At 39.7% G+C, this 24,557-nt stretch overlaps 1 protein-coding gene and 1 long non-coding RNA gene across 9 annotated transcripts in view; one reads left to right on the forward strand and one right to left on the reverse strand.

Annotated features, from left to right (window-relative positions):
- Positions 1 to 1,301: 1,301 nt before the first annotated feature.
- Positions 1,302 to 23,057, reverse strand: LOC120567720. Of its 2 annotated transcripts, XR_005640606.1 has the most exons (4): positions 22,671 to 23,057; positions 2,285 to 2,490; positions 2,021 to 2,143; positions 1,302 to 1,901 (listed from the first exon to the last, which is right to left on the reverse strand). It is a non-coding gene; the product is annotated as an uncharacterized LOC120567720 (long non-coding RNA). The 2 variants fall into 2 exon arrangements; XR_005640605.1 differs by lacking the exon at positions 22,671 to 23,057 and having other exon boundaries at positions 2,285 to 2,607.
- Positions 10,084 to 24,557, forward strand: part of kcnab1b (potassium voltage-gated channel, shaker-related subfamily, beta member 1 b) — a 42,028-nt gene continuing 27,554 nt past the window's right edge. The window contains exons 1-2 of one of the 7 annotated variants that reach the window (XM_039814695.1): positions 10,267 to 10,352; positions 16,641 to 17,190. In XM_039814695.1, the coding sequence (XP_039670629.1) occupies positions 16,976 to 17,190 (215 nt within the window). In that variant the 5' untranslated portion in view covers positions 10,267 to 10,352; positions 16,641 to 16,975. Of the gene's footprint in view, positions 10,353 to 13,053; positions 13,318 to 15,348; positions 15,843 to 16,640; positions 17,191 to 24,557 lie in introns of those variants that run through there. The other 6 variants (XM_039814693.1, XM_039814691.1, XM_039814692.1 and 3 more) reach the window with 6 other exon arrangements.

Here is a 24,557-nt window from a genome sequence, read left to right on the forward strand (position 1 = left end):
ACTTATCCCGTAGCTTTAACCACAACCTGCACAATACTGTAGATTTACAGCACTTTGTTCAAATGCTAACACACTGCTGTCAAAACTGTTAACCACACATTCAAAACAGAATAGATTTCAGTCTGGTGCCTATCAAACACTGCTGCTTGGAATTTTAGCTGAAAGTGTCTTGTTTTAGACTAGTTAGTGAATATATACTGTATTTATATAGAGAAAGCTCAGAAAGGCTTTTTTTGTATACAAACACCAAATAAGAATGAAACAATTATACACTGTACCGTTTGAGAGAAACAGGTAAAAGAGCAAAGATACCAACATGTCCAGGTAAGATGTCTGATGTTATGTACACAGCTATAAAAAAGTGACATATAGGCCTACAGCCATTTTCATGGTTAGCTTACTATGAGACCATTATCACTTCTCATAGTTTATACTCAAAGTGCACCAACAGGCATTTGCTGGTAGGTAATACAGGTCAAGCTTTTGTACACAAACGCTTTTGTACTTAAAGTTCAATTTGAAGACTGATCTCATGTCTGTACTTTAAATATGTAGTTCAACATTTTGGGAAATACACTTATTCATCACTTTCTGAGAATGCCACTCTCAAATCTGTCCGGTAAATATCAGGCTATAGCCAGCATCCCGTTAGCTTAGCTTAGCACAAGACTGGAAATGGGGAAACAGCTAGCCTGGGTCTGTGCCTACCAGCACTTATAACAACTCACTAATTAACATGTAACTCCTTTGTTTCATTTGTATTTAAAAAGAAATGTAAAAATGACAGGTTGTGGTTTTACAAGGAGTTAAGTGCTTTAACTATTTCTCGTATTTGTATTATTTCAGGTTTTTGGACTTTGGACAGAGCCAAGTTAACTGTGTTCCTCTGTTTCCAGTCTTTAAGCTAAGCTATGCAGACCTATAACCAGAGCTTTTTTTATTTTAAGCAACCTATAGTTCACAGTAAATAAACGTATGTCTGCTAAAGGTATGGAAGTACAGAACTGACAGTATGAAAAAAATAGAATTTGATTTTCAGTGTACTCCGAAGTACAGATTCAAAATAGGTTAAGTGAACTTTAAAGTGAAAGTGCAAACCAGGGTGTTGCATTTGAATTACAGTTATGTCGTGATTTTAGCTTACATAAAAAAGAGAAGGAAATGGCAGTTTGCATTTGTTTCAAAGTGATTGCAGCATTTTTACAGACTGGAGTCAGAGTAGGTGTATTAATAAAAACACTTTATTAAGGCAAACATAATGTCAATGAATACACACTTTTCAATGTACACAATTATGAAAAGTATTCTTCTTAACCTGCGTTATTTTTTATATTTACATTGATTTAAATTTCCTGAGCTGCTATTATCAACACTTACAGTATAGGAGACCATTTTGTAACAATAAAGCTCTGATAAAGCCACTATACGCTATCTGCTTAGCACCAATCAGCTAACAGAGAAGATAACAGAGTGGCTGGTGAACACAGTCAAGAGCATCTAGCTGCTAAAGAGCCAGATATCTTTCTCTAGAATTGTTGCAGGCCATTTCAGAGTTAAAACGAAAGGGATATTTAGACTCACGTTCATCAAGTCAAAAAGCAACCTACTCTCCTCTTTCCCTTACAGAGGGAATAACAAATGACCAATGAAGGTGCTGTGGTTATTACCATTATCAAAAATCCAGGTGTTTGACACCAGTCTCATGTACACCTGGTCTCCCACTTCAAGCTGTAGAGTCATGCCATTGGTTGCGGTCTCATGGCGGTTTCCAGCTGGGTGGTTGGCCACATGAACCATCTGCACTCCATTCTTCATCAGATGCAGCCCCATTAGTCTAGATGATAAATTATGGCCAGAGAAGCTGAAGTAATAGATTCCTTTGACTGGAGCAGTGAAAATACCTGGGGATGATCAACAGAAAGAAACATCTGTCTCTCCATTTCATCTAGATTCAAAGAAAGTATTTATTTAACAAATGAATGTATATAACCATGAATATACATCAATAAAGTAAGTTTACCTGTCGCAGGGTTGTATGCGCCTGTGTTTGAAAACACATTATACTAGGTCAGTGTGATCTCAACATTATAAGGTCCTATATTTCCAGCATTGCCGATAGATGCTCCAAATGCCACACCGTTACCTTAAAAAAGTTACATAAAAACATAGAGTTATTGTAATGTGTATTTTGTTTAAAGACAACTAAACTGGAAAACAATGAAAATGGTATACACACACAAAGACAGAATAAAAAATCTATATCTTAGTTACTGTATGTTCTTACCTCAGACCTCTCTCTTCAGATCCTCTAATTGTTTTTCAGTGTTCTTCAGTTTGGCCTCCAGGTCTCTTAAGATGTCAAAAAGGTGCCAATGGTTTATCTGGCTCCCTGTTATGTCACCAGCACAGGGACATGTTCGCTCGACGTTGGGAATCTCTATGCTGGAGCCCTGTTCTGCTTGGTCATCCAGCTGCTGCACCTCAGCCACACTAAGGTAGAAGAGGGATAAAGTCAACACAGCCACGGAGGTCTTCATCTTTTTACTTACTTCTGTTTGTCTTGATCAGCTCTCCCCACTATGCTTTATATACCACACGAAGAAGGAAATAGCCTTGAATTTACCAGAGACCCAAAAGCTGTTATCTTCCACCCTGATGGGTAAACAAACAAACTCATGACAAGAATATGATATTTGGCCAAAGGTGGCTTTGGTTATTGTTTTATCGTTTTTGGTTAAAAAAACTCCCCTTTTTCCCCCTTTTTTTTTTTTCAAAAAAAAAAAAGCCCCTGGCTGGATATTTCTATATTTTTGTTATTGTCAGCAATTTCAATGAAGTGACTTACATCAGTTAATTAATAAACAATTAATCATACTGACAAGTATTGTCTTTGCAGCCAAAGCCTTAATTGAATGTATCCTAATACAGGCATTGCAGTTTATTTTGATTCAATCACACACACACACACACACACACACACACACACACACACACACACACACACACACACACACACACACACACACACACACACACACACACACACACACACACACATATATCTAAAGCACAATAATTAACAGGTTTAATCTCCTTTGGTTAATTTGTGCTTAAAGAGAAATGTAAAAATGAAAAGTTGTTGTTTCACAACCAGTCTTTTATTTATTTATTGTACTTGTACTATTTAAGGTTGTTGGACTTTGGACAGAACCACCTGCGCCTGTGTTTGAATACACATTCTTGTAGGTCAGTTTGATCTCAACTTTATAAGGTCCAACTCCTCCAGCGGGGCCGAGAGATGCTCCAAATGCCACCCGCTTACCTTGAGAGGCTACATGAAAACGAGGAATTTGCTCTGATAGACCAGAACAAACTAATAATTGTTTTACTATTTACTTTACAACACTAAAAATAAACAATATAAAGAGAATGTTTTCTGAATATTGTTCTCTGAACTATAGCATTTTCTCTTTCATAACTTTAATGGTTGCTTTATGGCATCCCTAAGATAAGGTAGAACAAGATATAAAACTAAATCAATATAAGAGAGGATACAAGAAAGATAAGACAGTTTATGATACAGAAACAGATTTTGTACAAAACAAACAATAAAATGTGCCGGATGCCGATCTTTGAGAGTAACTGAAGTTATTTGCACGTGATTGACCACAGCCGCTTCCACGCTGATGGACTTCATTTTCTAACAGTGTTGCCTTGCTGCCTATAGGAGTCAGATCGTGCACAATAGTGGATGAGTCGCTTGGGGGAACAGTAAAGAAAAGACCTCACATATCCAGGGACTGAAATAGACTAAATGCACTACTGCACACTGAGTGGGAGGACACAGCAGACACACAGAGGTGCTCTCAGCTCGCAGACGTCATCATCCAACATCTTATCTTCATTGTATGTGTGTGTGTGTGTGTGTGTGTGTGCACGCGCACACTGCACTTCCATCTTCGTTATGGTTTCTGAAAGACTGCACGTTTCTTTTATGGGCAAAAAATATATTTAAAAAATCCACAAATATAACTTAATGAGACTTAAGATTGTTCAAAGCCTAATATGCGGTTTCCTTGGATACAGCTGCTGTATCCTCTCTGTCCTCCACTAGAGAGCAGACTGGTACCACTGAGGAAGAGAAGAATGGTATGGAGTCTTATTTATACCAATACGTTTTCATTCATTTTTCTTACTAAAAAACAGTTCTTACCTGGGATCTCTTGCCTCAGAAGCTGAAACTGTTCTTCAGCGTTTGTCACTCTGGCCTCCAGGTCTTTGATGTTGTTATTACTGGAATCGCAGGTAGAGGAGGCAGAAAGCCAACGCAGCCAGTGCAGTCTTCATCTTTTAACCTCTTCTGTCCTGTAGTAGTAGTCGATCTTAAGCCTTAAGGAGAGCTCAGAGCTTTTGTGCCGTACTTGACAACTTATGCTTTATATACCACCCCAAAAAGGAAATGCCCCTGCACTGAAAATTCCCCTCCATCTGTCATTGGCATGCTTTTACTTTTCCAATTTAAACTATTGTTCTTCACTCATGATGGCTTATAAAAACATGAAGAGGATATTATTTGAAGATCTTTCTTTTGTCTTACAGAGTGACTTAGTTTTTTTTTTCAACATGGACTCTATTTCCCAATACTGTTGTGTATAAGTGACTGATGGGAACACCAATCTTTGGAATTGGTCCAGTATTAAGCGAGCATTCAGCATATTCAGCAGCCACGAACCGGACTGCAATGTAATCTTAATTGTCTATTTCGTCACTAAAAGTGCAGTTTTTGCCAAAGTTTCAGTCTCTTAGACACAAAAAAATAATAATATAGGGTCCAGGTTGAAAATATAATGAAATAAGGAAGAAAGATAAGACATGAATACATATAAATATTTACTGCAAACCAATAGATAATGTGACAATCTTGATCTTTGAGTTTACAGTGAAGGCAGTGTCTTCCACTTGAGGGTCTGATTTTTCATGTATCAGACATATACTCATACACTTAGACCTGTGAATGAGTTATGTGTGTTCCTGTTGGTTTTTGGTTGTTGACAAATATATTTCTGACAAATATAATAATATACATATGAAGTACAAGTAAAGAGCTGGAGCCACCAGGACCTCAAACAAAAACGTCATTGTCTTTTCATTTGTCAATCATCTAAGAATAAAGTTGACATCACAGGTATGGCCCACAGAGTGTCTGCCCCCCGTACTGCTGTATCCTCTCTGTTCACAAGAGGGCAGGCAGGTACAACTGACCAAGAGTAAAGAGGGTACTTATGTGTAACTTCATATGTAAGATGCACCGCATGCAACATTTTGGGATTACTATACATTAAATGATCTCTACCACCTCCTCACCCTCAAATCACGCAGACGAATGATAAAAAAAAAACAAATGCTCATGCATTCCCAGTGCAAACTCACAGTAAAAACAAAAGTGGCCAAATGTATTGCCCCCTCCCCCTCTCGGGGTGTCTCTTTGGTATTTTTCCGTCAGCTTTTGGAGCGGCAGGTTGAGTAGCAAAGGTGTGGCAGGAAGATAAGCCACATCTGAATCCACTCTTTCTGATTGCCTTCTTGATTTCTCAATCAGAGAGGGCTTGGATATGCAGTTCATGTCTCTCTCTGTCCTGACAGCCAGCAGGGTTTGTGTTCTGTTAGTTTTGATTTCCACACACTCACTACACCACTGATAATGAAACCTGAAATACATGTTTTATCGTAAACTATAGTTCAAAATGGGTTAAAGCTAGTTTGTAGTTTCACCCATGAGGAATTTCTAAGTAATGACAACAACACTATCAGCGCATCCACATAACGCAAGCCTTCAGTGATGGCACACCACCCTTCCTCCATGCAGTTGCTATAGCGTTTATCCTGTCAAATCAAAGAGGACACAGAGGATTAAAAAAAAAAAACATGGACTCTTCAGAAGAGGTAAATATCCTGTCATTTTAATGCAAGAGAAATGCAGACGGTCTGTCGGGTCACTTTCTTTTTTTGGATTTTAGTCCTGCGGAATGTGTATTTTCTTATCAGTACAAATGGTGACTGAGGCCCCGTTTACACGAAGGGAAGACGCAGATATTTTCCTGCAGTTTGGCCTCTCATTTACACGAAAACCCCGTTTTTATCACAGAAAATGATTATTTCTAAAAATTCTGGCCAAAGTGGAGATTTTGGAAATCTTCATTTGCACGTTTGCATGTAAACTGAGACAAACTGAGGTTTAGGCAGCTGAGAGAGAAAGAGGACGTGATTGGTTGCTGTTGTTGCTATTGTCGGGATTCTGATTGGCTAACGTGGGCTTGAGCTTCTCGTTACACTGCCACCTACAGGTTTGGCATGCTCTTGACTGCATTGACGGGATATATACACGGGTACATATAATGGTGCGTTCTTTTTGTCTTGTAATCGCGACTAGTAGCTCGAGCGTGACATCACATCCGTGTCGAAAAACGAATAACCGCGGGTTGTTGCATTCTTTTTGTCACACAATACTACGAGTCGGAAAAAAGATGGATTTTTTTAACATTTTTATTAACATTTAGGATTCTATTCACCCAGTTATTGACATATTACACAAATATATATCACAGTTTGATACATGTAAATTACGTTTTGATTAACGTTAACGTTAGGCTACTGCTCTGCTTTCTGCTCAAGACTCGGCTTAAAGCCATTGTTGTCATGTAGCAGCCAAGCGTCTCTAGACAATTTCAGCTGCACAAGCTACAAAATAACTAATCAGGCGGTATTTAACTCATAAGACTGTAGCGACATGCCTATAGGTAGCAGTATACAGCGCTAATTGTACGACTTCTTCATTTGGTTACGAGGACAAAAGTGCTTAAAATTGTAGAAAACCACAATGTTTACTACGTGTGATGCACGACGTAGCCATCTTTGAAAGTGAGCTCGGGGTCCTCTGAGTTCAGACAACTTGACGAGTCGTAAATTCATTCATTCATTCAAACCTTTATTTAACCAGGAAAAAACTCCTTGAGATTACAAATCTCTTTTACAAGAGGGTCCTGGCAAGTGGCAGCAGCTTGGTTTCAATAAATACAAAGACAATAACGAAATAAAAACATAGACACACTTTCACTCATCATCATTGAACTCATCATTCAAACACCAATGTCATCATAAAGAAAATCTGGGTCCTAAATCAATTTAAAAACAATGACCGACAGACTGCCTCTCTGCAAGATCTTTTAGAAAGCCTTTAAAAGAATAAAGTGAGACCAACTCCTTCAACCGTAGCTCATTCTGAAGCTGATTCCATGCAGATGGTGCTGCAAAATTAAAAGCCTTTTTGCCAAAGTCAGTACGGGCTTTAGGGACTGACAATAAAAACAGATCCTGTGAACGCAAGTGATATGTCCCTGCAGACCTCGGGAGGATGTAAGCATTCAGATAAGGAGGAAGTAATCCTAGTATTGCTTTATAAATAAAAAGATGCCAGTGCATCCAACGCCTAATTGAGAGGGAAAACCACTTGACCCGAGAGTAAAGCAAACAGTGATGAGTATGAGATTTTAAGTTTTTGATGAATCTTAAGGCTCCATGAAACACCGTGTCCAAAGCGTGAAGACACTGGGAAGTCAAATACATATATAAAATGTCACCATAGTCCAAAACAGACAGGAATGTGGCATTTACAAGTTGTTTTTTTGCTTTAAACGATAAGCAAGACTTGATTCTAAAGAAAAAACCTAACTTCAACTTCAGTTTTTTAACCAAACCTTGGACATGCAATGTAAAAGACAGTGATTGATCAATGATAATGCCCAAGTATTTATAATAGGAAACTTCTTCAATTTCTGTACCTGAAAGTGTACAAATGGTTGGAACATTGTTTTTTGATGATTTTCCCTTAGTGAAAGTCATAACTTTAGTTTTGTTAGAGTTTAAAACCAATTTTAAAGTAGCCAGATTATGTTGCAAGATGTTAAAAGCAGATTGTAAATGTATAATTGCCTGACGTAAAGTGGACCCAGAACAGTAGAGAACAGTATCATCGGCATAGTAATGATAGTTTGTATTATTTATATTATTACAAAGGTTATTTATATAAATGCTAAAAAGAAGTGGCCCAAGGATTGATCCTTTTGAAATATTTAAGGATGCAGAAGTGAGGCCATCTACTTGCACACATTGAGTTCTCCCTGATAGATAACTATTGAACCATCCCACTGCTTGTTCCGATAGTCCAATAGAAGTGAGTCTTTGAAGAAGTACTTTATGGTCCACTGTGTCAAAAGCTTTTGACAAATCAATAAACAATGCTTACAACTTTTGTAAATGATCTTCTGTAAATACGACCTCGGTGGCGTTCTTTTTGCAACTTCCGGTTCGTAACTCCGGAAAACGACTCGTAGATCGACTTCGGTGGACAAAAAGAACGCACCATAAACGAACACTTTTCTGAAAACTGAGAGTTTGAAATGTCCATTTATGAAAGAAAACATTTTGTGGGTGCTTCTTTGGGTTTTCAGCCATGCCTTCACCTGTTGCAGCAGTCCTCTTCGTCTCCAATGCTAAACGCTGCTGTTGTCCTTTCTCTGACATAAAACGCATCACTGGAGCTTCTATGCGCCACCGGACTGCATCATTTAGTTAACATAACCATACTGAGAGTTGTGTGGAGCTGGCTTAATTAGCTTTGTATCAACTCATTTGGCAATGGCTTGAATGTAACTGATGTTCATTAGTATAAAATAAGCTGCACACTATGGCTTTAAATAAATTGGTTTTAATGTAATCCTCAATTATGTGTGATCTCCCTTATTTTGTTGAAACTGTGAGCTGGTTCATGACAAATTAATAAGTAATGTGAGGTTAGTAGTAGTAGTAGTAGACTTTATGAAATAACAGCTATAAAACCTGGTCTTAGAAAGCTGTTTGCAATATAAAATGTCTTTTATAATAAAAATACAACTTTAAGCGAGGAGTATTGTTATTATAAAATCCCCATGTGTGACATAATATATCAATATAATATCTGCCTAGAAGATGGAAAAACATACTCCTAAAAAGCCTTTATTTTATCCTGCTAAAAGGCCTAAACCTGCAGAAATTAGGCCTTTTTGGACATTAAAGAGGTAAAAGAAAAAGCTGTTACCCGTCACATGCTAAAGTGTAAAAGTAGCACACAGTCGCAAATCGGCAAGCAAACGCTCCCAGGAGCCACCAGCCACCAGCTGGCTCTCGTGTCAGACAGGAGCTTCTCAAGCCGACAACATCGGAGCTAATGTGCAATTCTGAATTTATGAAAATTTGTGTTTGAGTAAAATTCAGAGGCAAAAAAATCAAATGCATAATTTCAATGCATAAATATTCAGTGCTAAAAATTCAATGGGTTTTTAATTTCAAAATTTGCTGAAACACATGTACTGTATCCTTATAGCTGGTTAGCTGGCTCATTGTGTTGTTGGTAGTGCGTCTGTCTCTTGGCTGCATTTCTGTTACAGTCGCTATATATAATTAATATCTTCAAGGAAATGTTCCCAGAGCAGAGGTGGACTGATTTGCTCTCAGCTAATTACATAATGTACAACAGATGGATAAAATTCCGAACTACAAGTGGACATAAATATTTATATATATATAATTTGGCTTGCCTCACAGACAAACTGGCTTCCTGGAGCTGTTGTCTTTTAATCTGTCAATCATCTAAGAATAAAGTTGACATCACAGGTATGGCACACAGAGTTTCTGCCGCCTCTCTGTTGTCTACCTTAATACTGTTGGTATGTTCATTTTATTTGTGTGCGTCTGTTTGTCCAGCTGTCTTTGCTGTGTCCATGCACGTGTGTACTTTTAATAATAGACAGTTGTTTAATATATATGTAAAAACTGTGTTGGGGTATTGCTCAAAATCACTCTTTTGGCCATAGTCATGACAAAAACTTCCTCAGCAAAAAAAATACGGCTAAATGTTGTCCCGCATGATCAGCATTGCATTGTACTTACATGGAGATGTTTTTAGGGCACATTCTCTCCACAGGATGACTAAATATATTGAAAAGGATTTGCTAACTAAACAAAGTGACCCATCAGCCTGTGGGAGACAAGGTTGATCCAAACATGTATCTCAAGGCAGCCTGCACTGAGATCCCAGTGCCGAGGCAGAGAGGAGGGCCCAGGCTGGATCGCTGCCCCAGTTACACCCAGCAGAGGCAGGGAGCAGGAACCAGGGTGCACCCCCCCAGCCCCACCAGCTGCCTTCCAGGAAGCTTCGAAGACAGCAGACCGCAAGAGCGGCAGGGTTTGGAGGAGCTTCTTCATGTACACAGCCTTTTTTTTCAGGCTGCCCAACCTAGAGCCAGCATGGTGTACAGGTAGGATATTATGTTCTAAAAATGGTTGCATGCACTTCAAAATTCAAATAGATAAATCCAAGCCATGCAGCATTATCTGATATGGTGATAGAGAGCTTGTAGGAGGAGATTTACAGCACACGTTTTACCTTACTTACATGTTTCATCATTTTGGCTTATGTTGATTCTGCTGAATGAACTGCAACATTTTTTGATATGTTCAAGGGTTAATGTGAATTTAGTTTAAGCCCAATCAGGGTAAACAGCATCCTGTTTGTCAATTCACTCAGATTTGTTTCATTTATAACCCCCTGGAATTAAGGATTAAAGTTTAACTGTTCAGTGGGGTCCCTGTCCTTTATTCATTATCTCATGATAAGGCAGAGTCCTTCTTAGCACAGCGAGACCCAGCACTAATTTCCATTCCGCAATTAGATTGGCACATGAGGCCATCTTTAGACATGCTGCTATATCTTCAGTGGATTCGGCAGGTTTCATTACTGTGGAAAGAGGATAACATTGATGCAAAGAAGAAAGAGAGTAAGAGTCAGCAGTGATTTATATATATATATATATATATATATATATATATATATATATATATATATATATATATATATATGTATGTATGTATGTATGTATGTATGTATGTATGTATGTATGTATGTATATGTGTATGTATGTATATATATATAGTGTACAGGCCAAAAGTTTGGACACACCTTCTCATTCAATGTGTTTCCTTTTTATTTTCATGACTATTTACATTGTAGATTCTCACTGAAGGCATCAAAACTATGAATGAACACATATTGAATTATGTACTTAACAAAAAAGTGTGAAATAACTGAAAACATGTCTTATATTTTAGATTCTTCAAAGTAGCCACCCTTTGTTTTTCTATTAATATAATTAACCCTGACAAAACACACGTGTGAAGTGAAAACCATTTCAGGTGACTACCTCATGAAGCTCATTGAGAGAAAACCAAGGGTTTGCAGAGTTATCAAAAAAAGCAAAGGGTGGCTACTTTGAGGAATCTAAAATATAAGACATGTTTTCAGTTATTTCACACTTTTTTGTTAAGTACATAATTCCATATGTGTTCATTCATAGTTTTGATGCCTTCAGTGAGAATCTACAATGTAAATAGTCATGAAAATAAAGAAACACATTGAATGAGAAGGTGTGTCCAAACTTTTGGCCTGTACTGTGTGTGTGTGTGTGTGTGTGTGTGTGTGTGTGTGTGTGTGTGTGTGTGTGTGTGTGTGTGTGTGTGTGTGTGTGTGTGTGTATATATATATATATATATAATTTTACAGTTTCTGTAAGTCCAATTATATTTTTCTCTTTCTTGGTTCACAATATTGTATACTTGTGGTACCAAATTCTCATCCTACTGTACATCATAACACCGATAGGTTTCTGAAAGGCCAAAATTAAGCTGAAACTTGGCAGCTAATCCAAAAATGACCAAAAGAGGAGGAGTGTGGATGGAGCTGAGGCGGTCCGAGTGAAGCCTACAGTCCATGCTCGCCTCCTGAGGCAGCTCCACCTGTCACTCAAAGCAGAAAGCCCGTAATTGTGCAGAACTTTAAGCCTTAATATCCTTTTAATTTGTGTACCAGGCTGTAAACATGTGAGTCAGCCTCGAGTGGCCTTTCAAGGTACTGCCATTTCTTTGGCTTAATTTTTCAGCACCAGAGGTTGCCGCTGGAATGGCATCAATCTTCTCATCTACCTCTAGGCAGGGAAGCAAATAAGGATATTTCCCAAAAATGTCTAACTCTAATGTTAACTTTTTTTTGCAATATAGCTTTGCGCGTGAATGGCACATGACACTGTTAAACTGTAATGCCCCTGATGTATTTGTTATTTTTATTGTAAAATGTATCATCCCCTGTGCATATAGGATGAGCTGTTACCCTAGGCATATTCTGTTTCAATAACATCCATCCATCCATACATACATACATACATACATCCAATACATAAAAACTAAAATTTCAAAGTGAGCTTGTAAGCAATTTATCCTGAGTTTGAAATTCTGCAGGTACTTAGACATTTCATCAATACTGAATCTATGAACTGTTGAGTGCTTCACCGTTAGAAAATAAACTTTTCACATTCCCTTTCCTTTATCATTCAACATCCCCACTATGAGGCCATATGCCTGCTGGGCAGACACATAAGGTCACTAGGCTTCTGTAGGGGCTGTTACAATGAAAATGTCAGCATTCATCAGGGGCACCAAATGTAGTGGTTGCAAACTGAGATGAGGTTGTGGCAAAGGCTGATAATGATGCTGATCATAATGATGGGAAATGTCATAACAGTGGTGGTGGAAATGATGATGGTAATGGGAATAGTAGTTATGGGGAGATGATAAGGATGGCATGATAATATAAGTAGATGCTTTTGGTACTGTATGTGAAGGACGATGATGATGATGATGATGATGATGATGATGATGATGATGATGATGATGGTGACGACCTTGTATTTTTGGTTAAATCCCTGTCCCCTCCTATCAGATTTAGAGTCAAGCTTCTTCATCAATAGCCTATTTCATGCATGTTTGCTGGCCCAGAGTGAAATTTGTAGTGCTTAATAATAACTCTAAAATGACTATTATGTCTACGCCGAGTCTGTACCACCCTTTTAGAGCAGATTAAACAACCAAATCCTCTGTGGTTTTGTATGCGCAGTGTATCATAATCACTTGTGCTGCTGGTCTAATCGGTATAGGGGAAACACTACGGACTTGGTGTGGGAGCGTGCTGTGTTAAATTGTGATTTAGAGAGGAGAGATGGGAGTGGGGGATGAGAGAACAGGGGATACCAGACGGACAGAAGATGTGAGCGAAAAAAGGGGAATGCAGAGGAAAATGCATAAAGCAGCAAGAGACTGGGACTGCTGCAGCAGTGACGTCACAGACAGCTTGGAAAGGTTTCCCCCCCCCATCTCTCAAATACTCAACAGGAGGTTAGTGCTGATAAGGACAACTGTCTATTATGGAATAGCCTTTTGAACACGAGGGTAAAATGTGCAACACAAAAATATTTCATCTGTCAAGATAAAAGACTGTTTAAAGACCTGTAATTGTTTGATATGGATGTTGCTGAATGTGGCTATAATAGGTAAAGAAAATCACTGCTCTCTGCATAGGTAGATGCAGCATTTTAAAGGAAGACCGGCATGTGCTATTAAGCTGACAGATGTTCCACACTGTGGGAAACCCAAGGTTTGGTTAGAGGTATTTATCAGTGTCCTCAGTGCAGCGTCATGACATTTGGAGGTCTGTGCCTTAGCAACAGAGTTTTAGAACTCTATTATAGGTTCTTATTGGAGCAATTAAAGCAGAGTGGTTTGCCTCAGGCTAGCAGCGTTATCGCCCTTTGGGGATTCCAGTTCTAGTTGACGCTTTTTGCTGACACACTTTTAAATGGGATCGCCAGGGAGGAAGTTGTAGCCTTAAGGTGTTGGTGACATTAGAGGGATGTTTTCAACTTTGACCAGTTGTGCAGTCACCTCTCCAGAGCGTTGCAGAACAACGTGATCAAGTCAGAACAGGGTCTTCCAACAGACTCTCCACTTATTTTACACATCAAGATCAGCTTACTGGAAGGAGCTTTTCAAGCTAAATGACCCTGATGTTGTCAGGTTGGGCTTTGAGACTTCAAATCCGGAAAGCCTTTTTCACAGAGTTTAGACTTAAGATTTACCAGACAAGGAGAGTCTAACACAATAATTCAAGTTGCATTACGGGAAATAGGATCCAGGGTTTTTTGGATCTTGACCCATACTAGGCACTAAAAATCATGATATCTCGGCCTCTTTTGCTTAAATGTTTTGTTTAAGGATTATTTTTTGGGCTTTTCCATTTATTATAGTGATAGTGGATAGACACAAAAGGGGATAACACGCAGCAAAGGGCTGCAGGTAGGATTCAAACCCGGGATGCTGCAGGACTCAGCCAACATGGGACAAACGCTCTTATTGGGTGAGCTAAAGGCCACACCTCAATTTTTTTAATTTTTTTTATTTGACTTGTCAGTCCTCCAATTTTGTGGAGGTGCAAATCACTGGAATGCCCCTTTAAGAAATATTTGTCTTCAATAATTATTCTAGCTCGAAAAGACAAGTCAACACAAGTCATGGTTTAGTGTCAAATTCCCCTCATTGTTTGATCTCTGGAGGTCATGTGCCAAAACGTTTTAGTAGCATTCCTATGTATCACAAGCACTTGAAAAGACAGTAAAAAGCTATAACCTCAACTCAAATACATTACATTTTATCACACAACGTATAGGTTATCAACATATACAAAAATCTGACCCAGAATCCAACTTTGGCAGCAAAAAAACGACAGGGCCCTGCTAAACTGAGTTTCGCTGTTATTAAATGCAATCACAAGTATATAAATAAAACTGTGCTGGCCTCGAGGTTCGTGGATGCTCAATGAACCATGGAATCCGCCATTGTCACATTACCGCTCAGTGGGGGAGGAAAATAAGACGCTGCGCTGCCTGAACACTGGTTTATGCTTTATTTCACTGTGCCACTTAACATCTGCTCTGAGATGTCAGCGTCAGTGTCGGTCTCCCTGGGTTCTTCTTTGAGACTGTAATGAACTATAGTCTGTCATTTATCACAGTACAAATCATGAATTGTGGTATGCGATTTGTACATTGGTCTTTGATTGGAAGTTAGTAGGCTACTTATTACATGGTTGTTTATGCAATGTAAAGAGGACTTGCACTGTAATGGCAGACAACAAAAAGAGGGGGTAGCAAGTAAAGTCGTCACCAGTGAAGCGAAGCGTGTCTTTGGCGTTCACATGGTTACTGTAATTAACCACCATATGCCACTTTAACATCCCGCCTGAAGTAAACGAACACACACACATAAACTCACGTCAACTCAGCTCCCTTGATTTCCATTCAGAATATACCTCTTCCTCTCTTCCTCTCTCTCTCTCTCTCTCTATGAGTGTGGGGCGCCATAGTGAAAAACACTGCAGTTCTTCCAGCCAGTCAGTCAGAGCCAGTAGCCTATACACACTGTCTCTCTCTCTCTCTCTCATTCAGCGCCTGGCTCACTCATTCTACGCTCAACACGCGCTGCTCCTCGCCTCCTCACTGCATCTGTTCTCTTCTCCCTGAAGTGAGGTACCATGCATCCCGCTTTCTCCTCCTTCTCCTCTCCGCTTGTCTGTTACCATTCCAGGGTCCCTTTATCAAACAGAGTGTTCTTGCTGCAAAGCCGGGGACCATAAAAGCTGTGTTACTTGCTCGAGGACTTTGGAGACGGGACAAGGCTGCTTGCCGGGTCTGAGGACAGCTACCGGAAACGCTGCTGCTGTTGCCGCTTTCTGTTGGGATGCAGATCTTTGCGGGGCCTGTGCTTGCTGTGTAACACCGCTTGATTCCTCTCAAAGGTGCAGGAGGGCACACGTCAATCAAGAATCTCATCCTTGGTTCTCAGAGAACGCTGAGAACTCATTGTGTGTAAGAACGGTAGATTTAATTCTGTGTGTTGTGAGGGGAAGCAAATGCAGCTGTTTGCCAGAAAAGATTTGTGAGTGTTGGTCTGTGAAAGCATGACCTTATTTTTCAAATGTGTGACAGGAGTTAGACGGTGTCTGCGCTGATGTGTCTGTGCATGTGTTTACATTGTCGAAAGCCTAGAGTAGCGGTGCAGTGTCACTGTCCCTTGCTCCAGGTGTTTGACTAAAAGGCTTAGCCGCGGTAGGAGGACGAGAAAAACTCCCCAACACCCACAACTCCCGGCTGCCCGACAAAACCTCCCAGATACCTAAAGATATATACATTAAAAGAGGAACTAGAGGCAGACTTTGTAAAGAGAAATGGACCTAAGCAGAAACAAGCAAGAAATCAAATTTGTGTTGGAAATGGACAAGTGCACAATAGTTTATATAGAATGAGGTGAGGAAGATAAAACGGGACAGACACAGAAAGAGAAAAATTAGATAGAAACACTAGGGCAGTATTGAACTCATTCTTTATATTGCCACGGCGAAGCAGCTTATAGGTGTGAGCAGAAAACATTGAACTAGAGAAAAAAGCATGGAAAAAGAAAATACTGACACAGGTTTTTCTCTTCTTTCTGGTTTAGCAGGACATTTTCCTCGTCTCCTCACACCGTTAACCCTAAACCCTTTAACCATCTGCAACACACACGCTCTCAAGTGCTCTACTCAATTGGGCGACTCTTTCAGCGACTCATTCAGTGCCTCTTCTCCTTCATCCTTTTCCCTCCATTTCCATCCTCTCTTATATATTCAGGTGGAGTCAGACCGTCACAGAATCACCGTCTCAACTCCTCATACACTGACCAGGACTGCCCTGCTGCTATGTTTGATCTTGATGTGACATTGGCTTGAGATTCGTCTCCTAAAAAAAACAAAAACTGAATGATCTCATGCCCCCATCATTCCTGCCTTTGATTTCCATATGAGATTCAGCAGCACCAGGCAGAACTGGCCTGGACCATTGACTTTCAACTTTACATTAGAACAACAAGGACAGCATCTAAGTTCCACGGACTGTTAGGTATTTTTAAAGACAGAAATACAGCCTTGTTTGTCTTGGAGCAGCTCTAGTGGCATTTGCCAACAGCCATGCAGGTTTCCTTTGCATGCACGGACCACGGGCTGAAGGCCCCGCGTAACGGCGAGCACAGCAAGCAGAACGCCACCAGCCCCAACACAACCAGCCAGGCCCGCGCCCGCTTCCGCACCGTGGCCCTGATAGCACGCAGCCTGGGCTCCTTCACCCACCGCTACCACCACAACCTCAAGGAGTCCACCGGCAAGCTCACCGGCATGAAGTACCGGTACGTAGACTCGTGGAGACTGTGTGAGAAAGAATTAGGAGGTATATTTAGTTTTGATTTAGTTTAGCTTGCTCTCCTCTGCCCAGTGTACGCTCTGAAAACCTTCCACAACTCTGAATGTGAGAGAAAGAAACATAATAACTGAATATGAATCACAACACAATATAACATGTTAGAAAATGGTAGAAAAACAAGATAAATAATGAGAAGAGAGACTTAAAAAAAATCAAAAGATGGATACAATGAAGATATGAGCAGTGCCAGGTGAATAGTTGGATGCTGTGCTTGTGCGAGTGTGTCAAGATAAAATATTCTTTTTCCAGATGCATATTTATTGACACCTCTATATTTACTGTACACCACAATTAATAGTGTCTGTAGCAAACTAGAATCGGAATCAGTTTAGGATTTGTTTTTGGAGTTCAACTGAATTGCTAGTAAGTGCAATTTGAAGAGAGAACATATATTTTGGTCTGGTTATGACAAAGAAAAACAGAAAAGATTGTTTTTCAGGTACTCAGAAAAGATATATTTAAAGCTTTTTTAAGCCGGGCTATTGGTTTTTAAACTGGACTGGTTTTGACCTCACAGATTAGGCCTACACCTGGTACTGCATAGACCAAATGACCAACAAATACAAAGAAAACAAAGATATGTCCATAATAACCTAATATTAAAAAAAAAAACGTAACAATTTTTATTACAGCATAGTTGGATGCAGTCATCAACATGTACGGATAAGAGAAAGATACAAATTTGAGATTCTCACAACACAAGCTGACCAAAACGGTGGTGGTGAACATCTGTGCCAGCTGTGTGTACTGACACAATCTGTCTATAAATAGGGTGTTTGAGAAGTTCAGTGGCAAATGTGGGAGCATAACTGATGCTGCAGCAGACTATGGATACCATGAGGTACAATATGGGAAAATTGAACTTACAGTAGTGCTGATTCTTTCTAGACAACGTATTGTCGGTAGGAGTAGCAGTAGTAAAACAATTTGAATGCCCATGAGAAATATTACCAATAAAATAGATACCAGAAACCAGTGAAATATATTTGACATCCTGGTGAAGCGGACTCCACATATAGCTAAATAAATCACCCGATACATTATGTGCATCCACAGCACAATACCTCCCTGTATCAAAGCTGAGTTTGATCTTTAAGATATCTCATGTTCTAGCCCACCACCAGCATCAGTAAGAGGACCAGCCGCATACTGTTCTAATTAACCGGCCGCTACCATACAGTACATTCTGGAAAGTTTCACAGTAAAGCCAAGTGGAGCCGTGCAGTAAAGGTGTGTGTGTGTGTGTGTGTGTGTGTGTGTGTGTGTGTGTGTGTGTGTGTGTGTGTGTGTGTGTGTGTGTGTGTGTGTGTGTGGGAGTAACAAGGCTGGGCCAAGTAAACAATGCTCTCTTATCTCAGAGAATGGGCTCTTAACCCAGACCACAGGAGAAAAATAGTAACTTTCACCTCACACTGGAGAAGGTGACATCCTCGCTAACGGTGTCAGAATCAAGAGAGACACAGAGAAAGACTGAGAGAAGGAGGGGATGATGGGAAGAGATAGAGTTAGAAAGAAGAAATGAAAGACAGAACAATAAAAGACTGAATTAGAGAGTGAATGAGAGAGAAAATTGGGGCATACGGGTCAGTTCACAGGAAAGAGGCAATTAGCAGAAACTCAGCAGATTGGATGTGGAGCAGCTAAATGTGATACGTGTCTGCTTGTCACACAATCTCATCTCGTTTCCATAACAACATCGAAATAGCCAACTTCAATCTGTTCCCAGCACCAAACAAGACTCCATTGTGCTAACTGGTTCAGCATTTACAATAGAATGTTTTCCATTACCCGAGAATATTCAATTTTGAAATTCTATTGCGTTTTCCCAATCATTTCCATTTTTTTTTTTTATAAAGGCACAAATGCAACCACAAGAAGCCACATTTTAGCCATACTTGTTTCACTGTTGCTTCTATTTTCCTCAGGGAGGAATTGATGCAAAAGTTTTGCAGTACTGATGCAGCAGTGATGCAAAGTGCATGGCGTGTTTATTTTGGTTTGTAACATTGAGGATTTGCTCGTTCTTGTAGCTTCTTCTAAAAACAGAGGATGCTAGCAATAAAGCTTCCTACAAGCCCTCAGCAAATCCCCTATTTCCACCGCAGAATGGCAAATGTTGGATGAAATTGCTCATTTGTTACATCCCCTCTACCTCTGCTCACTGTTGGTCTGATCATTTCTGTCCCTCTCTCTCTTCTAGTACTGTAGCTGTCTCCCATTGTTCCACTTAAACCACTGACTTAAAGCTTTTTGGATTAAGTAGATGCTCGTATTGCTTTGGACGCCATCTGACAGGGAATCTCTTTCTCTTGAGGTGAAGCTAAGTCAGCATCTAAATCTGCTTTTTGCAAACTTTTTTGTCTATGTGATAACAAAAGAAAGCACTTTTACTCCAAGAGTGTGTGTGCTTGTGTGTGTGTGTGTGTGTGTGTGTGTGTGTGTGTGTGTGTGTGTGTGTGTGTGTGTGTGTTGGCATATGCATTTGGCACACTGCATTACATATATGAGTGCATGAGATGTGTGTGCCGTTGAGGCTCTGCACTGGGAACATCCGAAGGCGTAGCAAGTTGAGAGCGAGCGAGTAAGCGAGCGAGTGAGTATAAACTAATAATACCACCATCTGCAGCATTTTTAGTTGTCATGGCGATATGCAGTACCGTATAGTGTAGCCAAATATAGTGTAAGTTGAATTGTGACGTCCCCTAGTTGCAAACATCCAATGTTGTTGGACCTCTTTCTTACAATAATACACAAACCCACAAACAGCACGCATTCAGGCCAAAATATGTTATGTAACACAACATGCTGTTGTTGCTGGCTTAACAACTAACAAAAACAGATTATTTCTGGTTCCTGGTAGTGAGCCCCTGGTCACCTGGATTGAAGTTCATAAAGGTCATTAGGCAGCAGAAGGCCTTTTGACAGTCCAGAAGGTTTGAGGGAGATTCCACTTGGTTGGTTCAGAGCTGCGCTGCAGATGAGCAATGCAAAAAAAGCCCTTCTGTCGGTTCCTTCGGATGCAGGCTTATCAGTGGCCAGCAGAGAGAGAGAGGCACTCTCTGCTGTGTATACATATGTGTGTTGACAGTGTGAGTAATGCATAAAGCAGCTATATGACGTGTTTTTTGTTTGTGTGTGTGTGTGTGTGTGTGTGTGTGTGTGTGTGTGGGGGGGGGGGGCGTATGCATTTGGCACATTGCGCATGAAATAGCCTGTTTGCGTCGGAAGTTAGGGCTTGGCAAGACAAATTCAATATTCAGGATTTATTTTCTATTGTTGTAATCAAGCCATAGGATTCTATATCATAATCGCTATGGTGTATTACATTAACACTGCAAAGCAACTATGTCGTACGATTTCCTCTAGCACAATTTCTAAAATCCTTGCAATGCACTTGAACATTTTTTCAGTTTGACTTCTTCATTTTGATGCATACCAGTGAACAGAAACTTCACCTAAAAAGATAGTGTCTTTTCATCAGTATTGTATGTGGTTCATACTGGCCACTAAAATGTATACCACACTTTGTGTTGTTGCACAGTGACACACAGTCAAGCTGAATTAAAGTTTTGGAGGAAACGGTAAGAGTTTCTTTTCCGTTTGTTTGTGAGAAACAGCCCCAGAGCGACTGTCACCTTGCATTCATGAATGACTCTGCTGTGCCTCTAGTTTAAAGGAGTGGTTCAGAATTTTGGACATAGGACCTCATTTCCAAGTTAGCCAGTGTATTATTTATCAGTGGAGACCGTTTTAACCCTGTAAAACCATTTGTATCATATTTGCTACGCAAGTTTGTGAAACCTCTATCTCATCAAGTTGATCAATAATTTCCTTAAACACCTGTTGTATATAATCTGATACATGTATTCTGCCCTCTAGTGGATTATCATTCCACTACAAGCAGTGGAAGGTTTTTTTTTACCTTTTCAAAATGGCTGCCGTCATTAAATCCTCCACACACTTTTGGCAGGGAACAAGTTGCTAATTTTCATATAGTTACGGTAAGAATAACATTTATATTATTACTCATTTTTTTAAATAAATATCTTCTTTATTGAAACAATGCATAATTACTTAAAAATTAATTATTTTTATTTTAGTTAAATAGTGTTAAAAATGTGTGTATCAAATTTGATACTGCAGGTTTTAAGGTTCTTTATCCCTGAACTTTCAAGTCCCATTTTTGTAATGTAATCTATATTCTGCCTACCACTATACAAACACACACTATTTTGATGATTTAATTAATGTAATTAATGACTAAAATGCCATCTTAAAATAAATTTTTGGTATTTTCCAAAAAAAAAATAATATAATCGCTATGCTATATCGACCAATTTGTGTATTTTAGATGTCAAAAAGACTAGAGGAAGAAGATGTATATTGAAAATGTCATCAGCATGATAGTAGATAGCAATTCAGTGACATGGAGCAGTTAGGGGATGATGAGGAGGAGGAGGAGGAATGGACTTCTAATGCTATGCATGATAATGGAAGTTCAGATAGCAGTGATGAGGAAGACTATCAAGATGAAAGTGTAGCCCATACAAGCATGGAAGTTGAGGTCCCAAAAACAAAAAAAATGTGTACCTAAAATGAACATTGTTGTGAGCAAAATGTTGCCCAAAACGCCCAATGTATCAAACATGATACACAAAATATATCATAAAAAAAAATCATATGGCAAAAAAAAAAATTGGGATTTTGTAATAAGGTTTAATAAACATCTAAATTCCAAAAAAATTTGAATTTTCTGGCTATTTTTTCATGTGTCAGGCTTTACAGGGTTAAACACGTTTCATCCAGTCCTTCCAGTTGCAGAGTTTGCTGGTGCTAGGCTAGCGCAAGTCAACAGCATGTGCTAGCCTGCCACTAAAAACAGTCTTACCCACTCCACAGTACACCTGAGGCAAATAAATTATAACGCCAGACTATCAATGTAAATGTCTGTGTTGATAGAATAATGTTAGAAATAAAACTGACCTTGCATCGCATTGCAATAGTTATATTTTGTTCCCTGTAGTTGGTAGTAGGCATAGGCTACGGCAGTGGCGGACTGATCTTATCCTGGGCTACCGAAGCCGGTTTCCATGACAATCACGCAAGTTTATTTACCTGCAGCTGTCACTCATTGCTACAGAAGCAGAGTACATTGCACGAAGGAATCAACAAGATAGTACTATGGCTACGTTTGTCAGCAATTACCTAAAGTTAGCGGTTAGCCCAGCCAGGTATCTACCAAGACTGTAGCTTTACCATTAGCTAACGTTGTCACTCTCCACAATGCATTGAACTGTAACGTTATCTCCACTAACGTTGTCAGTCTCAATCTATCAGTTGCAGCTAGGCTAACGTTGTGAAAGGGGCTAGCTTCATTAGCTAGAGTAGCCTACCAAAAGTTATTACCTGTTCATCAGTAGCTGTTGGTGCATCTGGAAAGACGGATGGAACCGGATTCGTTGTCAGTGACTTGTGGTCCTTTAGATTGCGGGGGTTTTTCAAAGTCGTCTGGTCTGAAATGATCACTACACGTTCGACACTTGAGTAGAGTCTCGGCCGGTGTCTTGATGTCCAAGCCAGCAGCAAGAAGTCACAGTTGGCTCCTTTCTGGATCTCGCAATGGACATTTGTGGAAAACTTTGTGGTGCCCATCTGTTTGGTTTATTTTTACAATTTGTAAATGCACACTGAATCACCATGTTGCCTAGTCCTTAGTTTCCCATCCAATGCTTCAATACCACTGTACTAAGCTACTACTAGGTGTCCCAACTGTAGTGTGCTTGTTTACTTTTCGGCGCAGTAGTACTGACCGGAGCAAATTAAAATTCTGCCGCTGCTGAGAAACTAGTCCCTCAAAATGTAATGCGATCACTGATAAATAACACACTGGCTAACTTGGAAATGAGGTCCTATGTCTAAAATTCTGAACCACTCCTTTAATCCTTTTAATTAAAACTTATTCCCTCTTTTGAGTCCCTCTAGTTAATAAACCAATGCACTATCAAAGCTTAAGGAAAACCTACTGGTGTGACTTTTGGGTAACACTATAATGTCTCCTCATTCATTGATCGGTTTCTTCAGCTTAGAAGTTTAAATGTAAAAAGTTATGAGGCGCCTTGGTAGCTCACCTGGTTAAGCGTCCCATGTACCAAGGCTCAGTCCTTATATTGCAGTGGCCTGGGTTAGATTCCAACCTGCAGCCCTTTGCTGCATGTCGTCCCCCCTCTCTCTCCCCCCTTTACTGTCTACAGCTGTCCTACCTATTAAAGGCCAAAAAACAAGCTTAAAAAATGTAAAAAAAAATTACTGATGACATGTGAGCTGTTATTGTCAATCGGAAGATACTTTCTTGTGTATATATTATAAGTATATTATAGGCCTTAAATCAACTCAGTTAAGAACACTTCCTTTACAATAGTGTGGCGGGGAATACACTGCAGATTCTTTTCACATATTTAGCATGAAGCATTTTTCTCTGTACCACAAATCATTCAGTGGGTTTAGACAAGGTGTACGGAGGCGTGTGTGATTGTATATTACACAGAGGGCTGCAGTTTTTAGGAGCTGTATATAGAAGACTGATGCAACCTCTGTCCACAAAAAGATAACAGATACTCTGCAGCTGTGGCACTTGTCAGGGTGTGCCATAAATCATAATTTGCTTTGTTGTTTATCTCAGTGTGTTAATGTTTGTGTTTTGTAGTGAACTTGGATCATGTGTGTGCATGCGCAGGTGCCTGTGTGTGCATGCGTGTGTGTGTGTGTGTGTGTGTGTGTGTGTGTTCGCATGACTTCATGCGTGTCTGCAAACAGAGTCCATCATGCTGCTTTTGCTCAGAGACACACTGGCAGTGTGTATCCAGCTCTCTGAGTTGCTTTTTTGCCCAGTTTTGTTTTTATCATGCATCAAAAGTCTTCATCACCCTTCAGTAAAACAGTTGTATTTTATGTTCCAACATCATTTCTATCATTCAGGTCATGTTCCGTTCTGCTGTGATGTATGGTTCTAATAATATGAGCCAGGGCGTTGCACAACAGGAGCCTTGAAGCACAGAGCTCCATTCTGCCTATTGTCCAAACAAGCCCCCAAGGATAAGATTTGCCCCAAACAGCCCAGATGTTTTGCATATATTTAGCATTTTAATTAAAGGTCACAACTAAAATGGTTTTCTGTGAGCATAATGGTTTAATAATAGTGTTGCTTTGCAAATGCAATTTTGACCTTTTCTCCTTAAGTGGCCTCCATAAACCGACTGTAATCAAAAGATTATTGAATTGATGAAGAAGAAGAAG

This window comes from Perca fluviatilis, chromosome 11, assembly GCF_010015445.1.
Source record: "Perca fluviatilis chromosome 11, GENO_Pfluv_1.0, whole genome shotgun sequence".
Classification (NCBI taxonomy): Eukaryota; Metazoa; Chordata; class Actinopteri; order Perciformes; family Percidae; genus Perca; species Perca fluviatilis.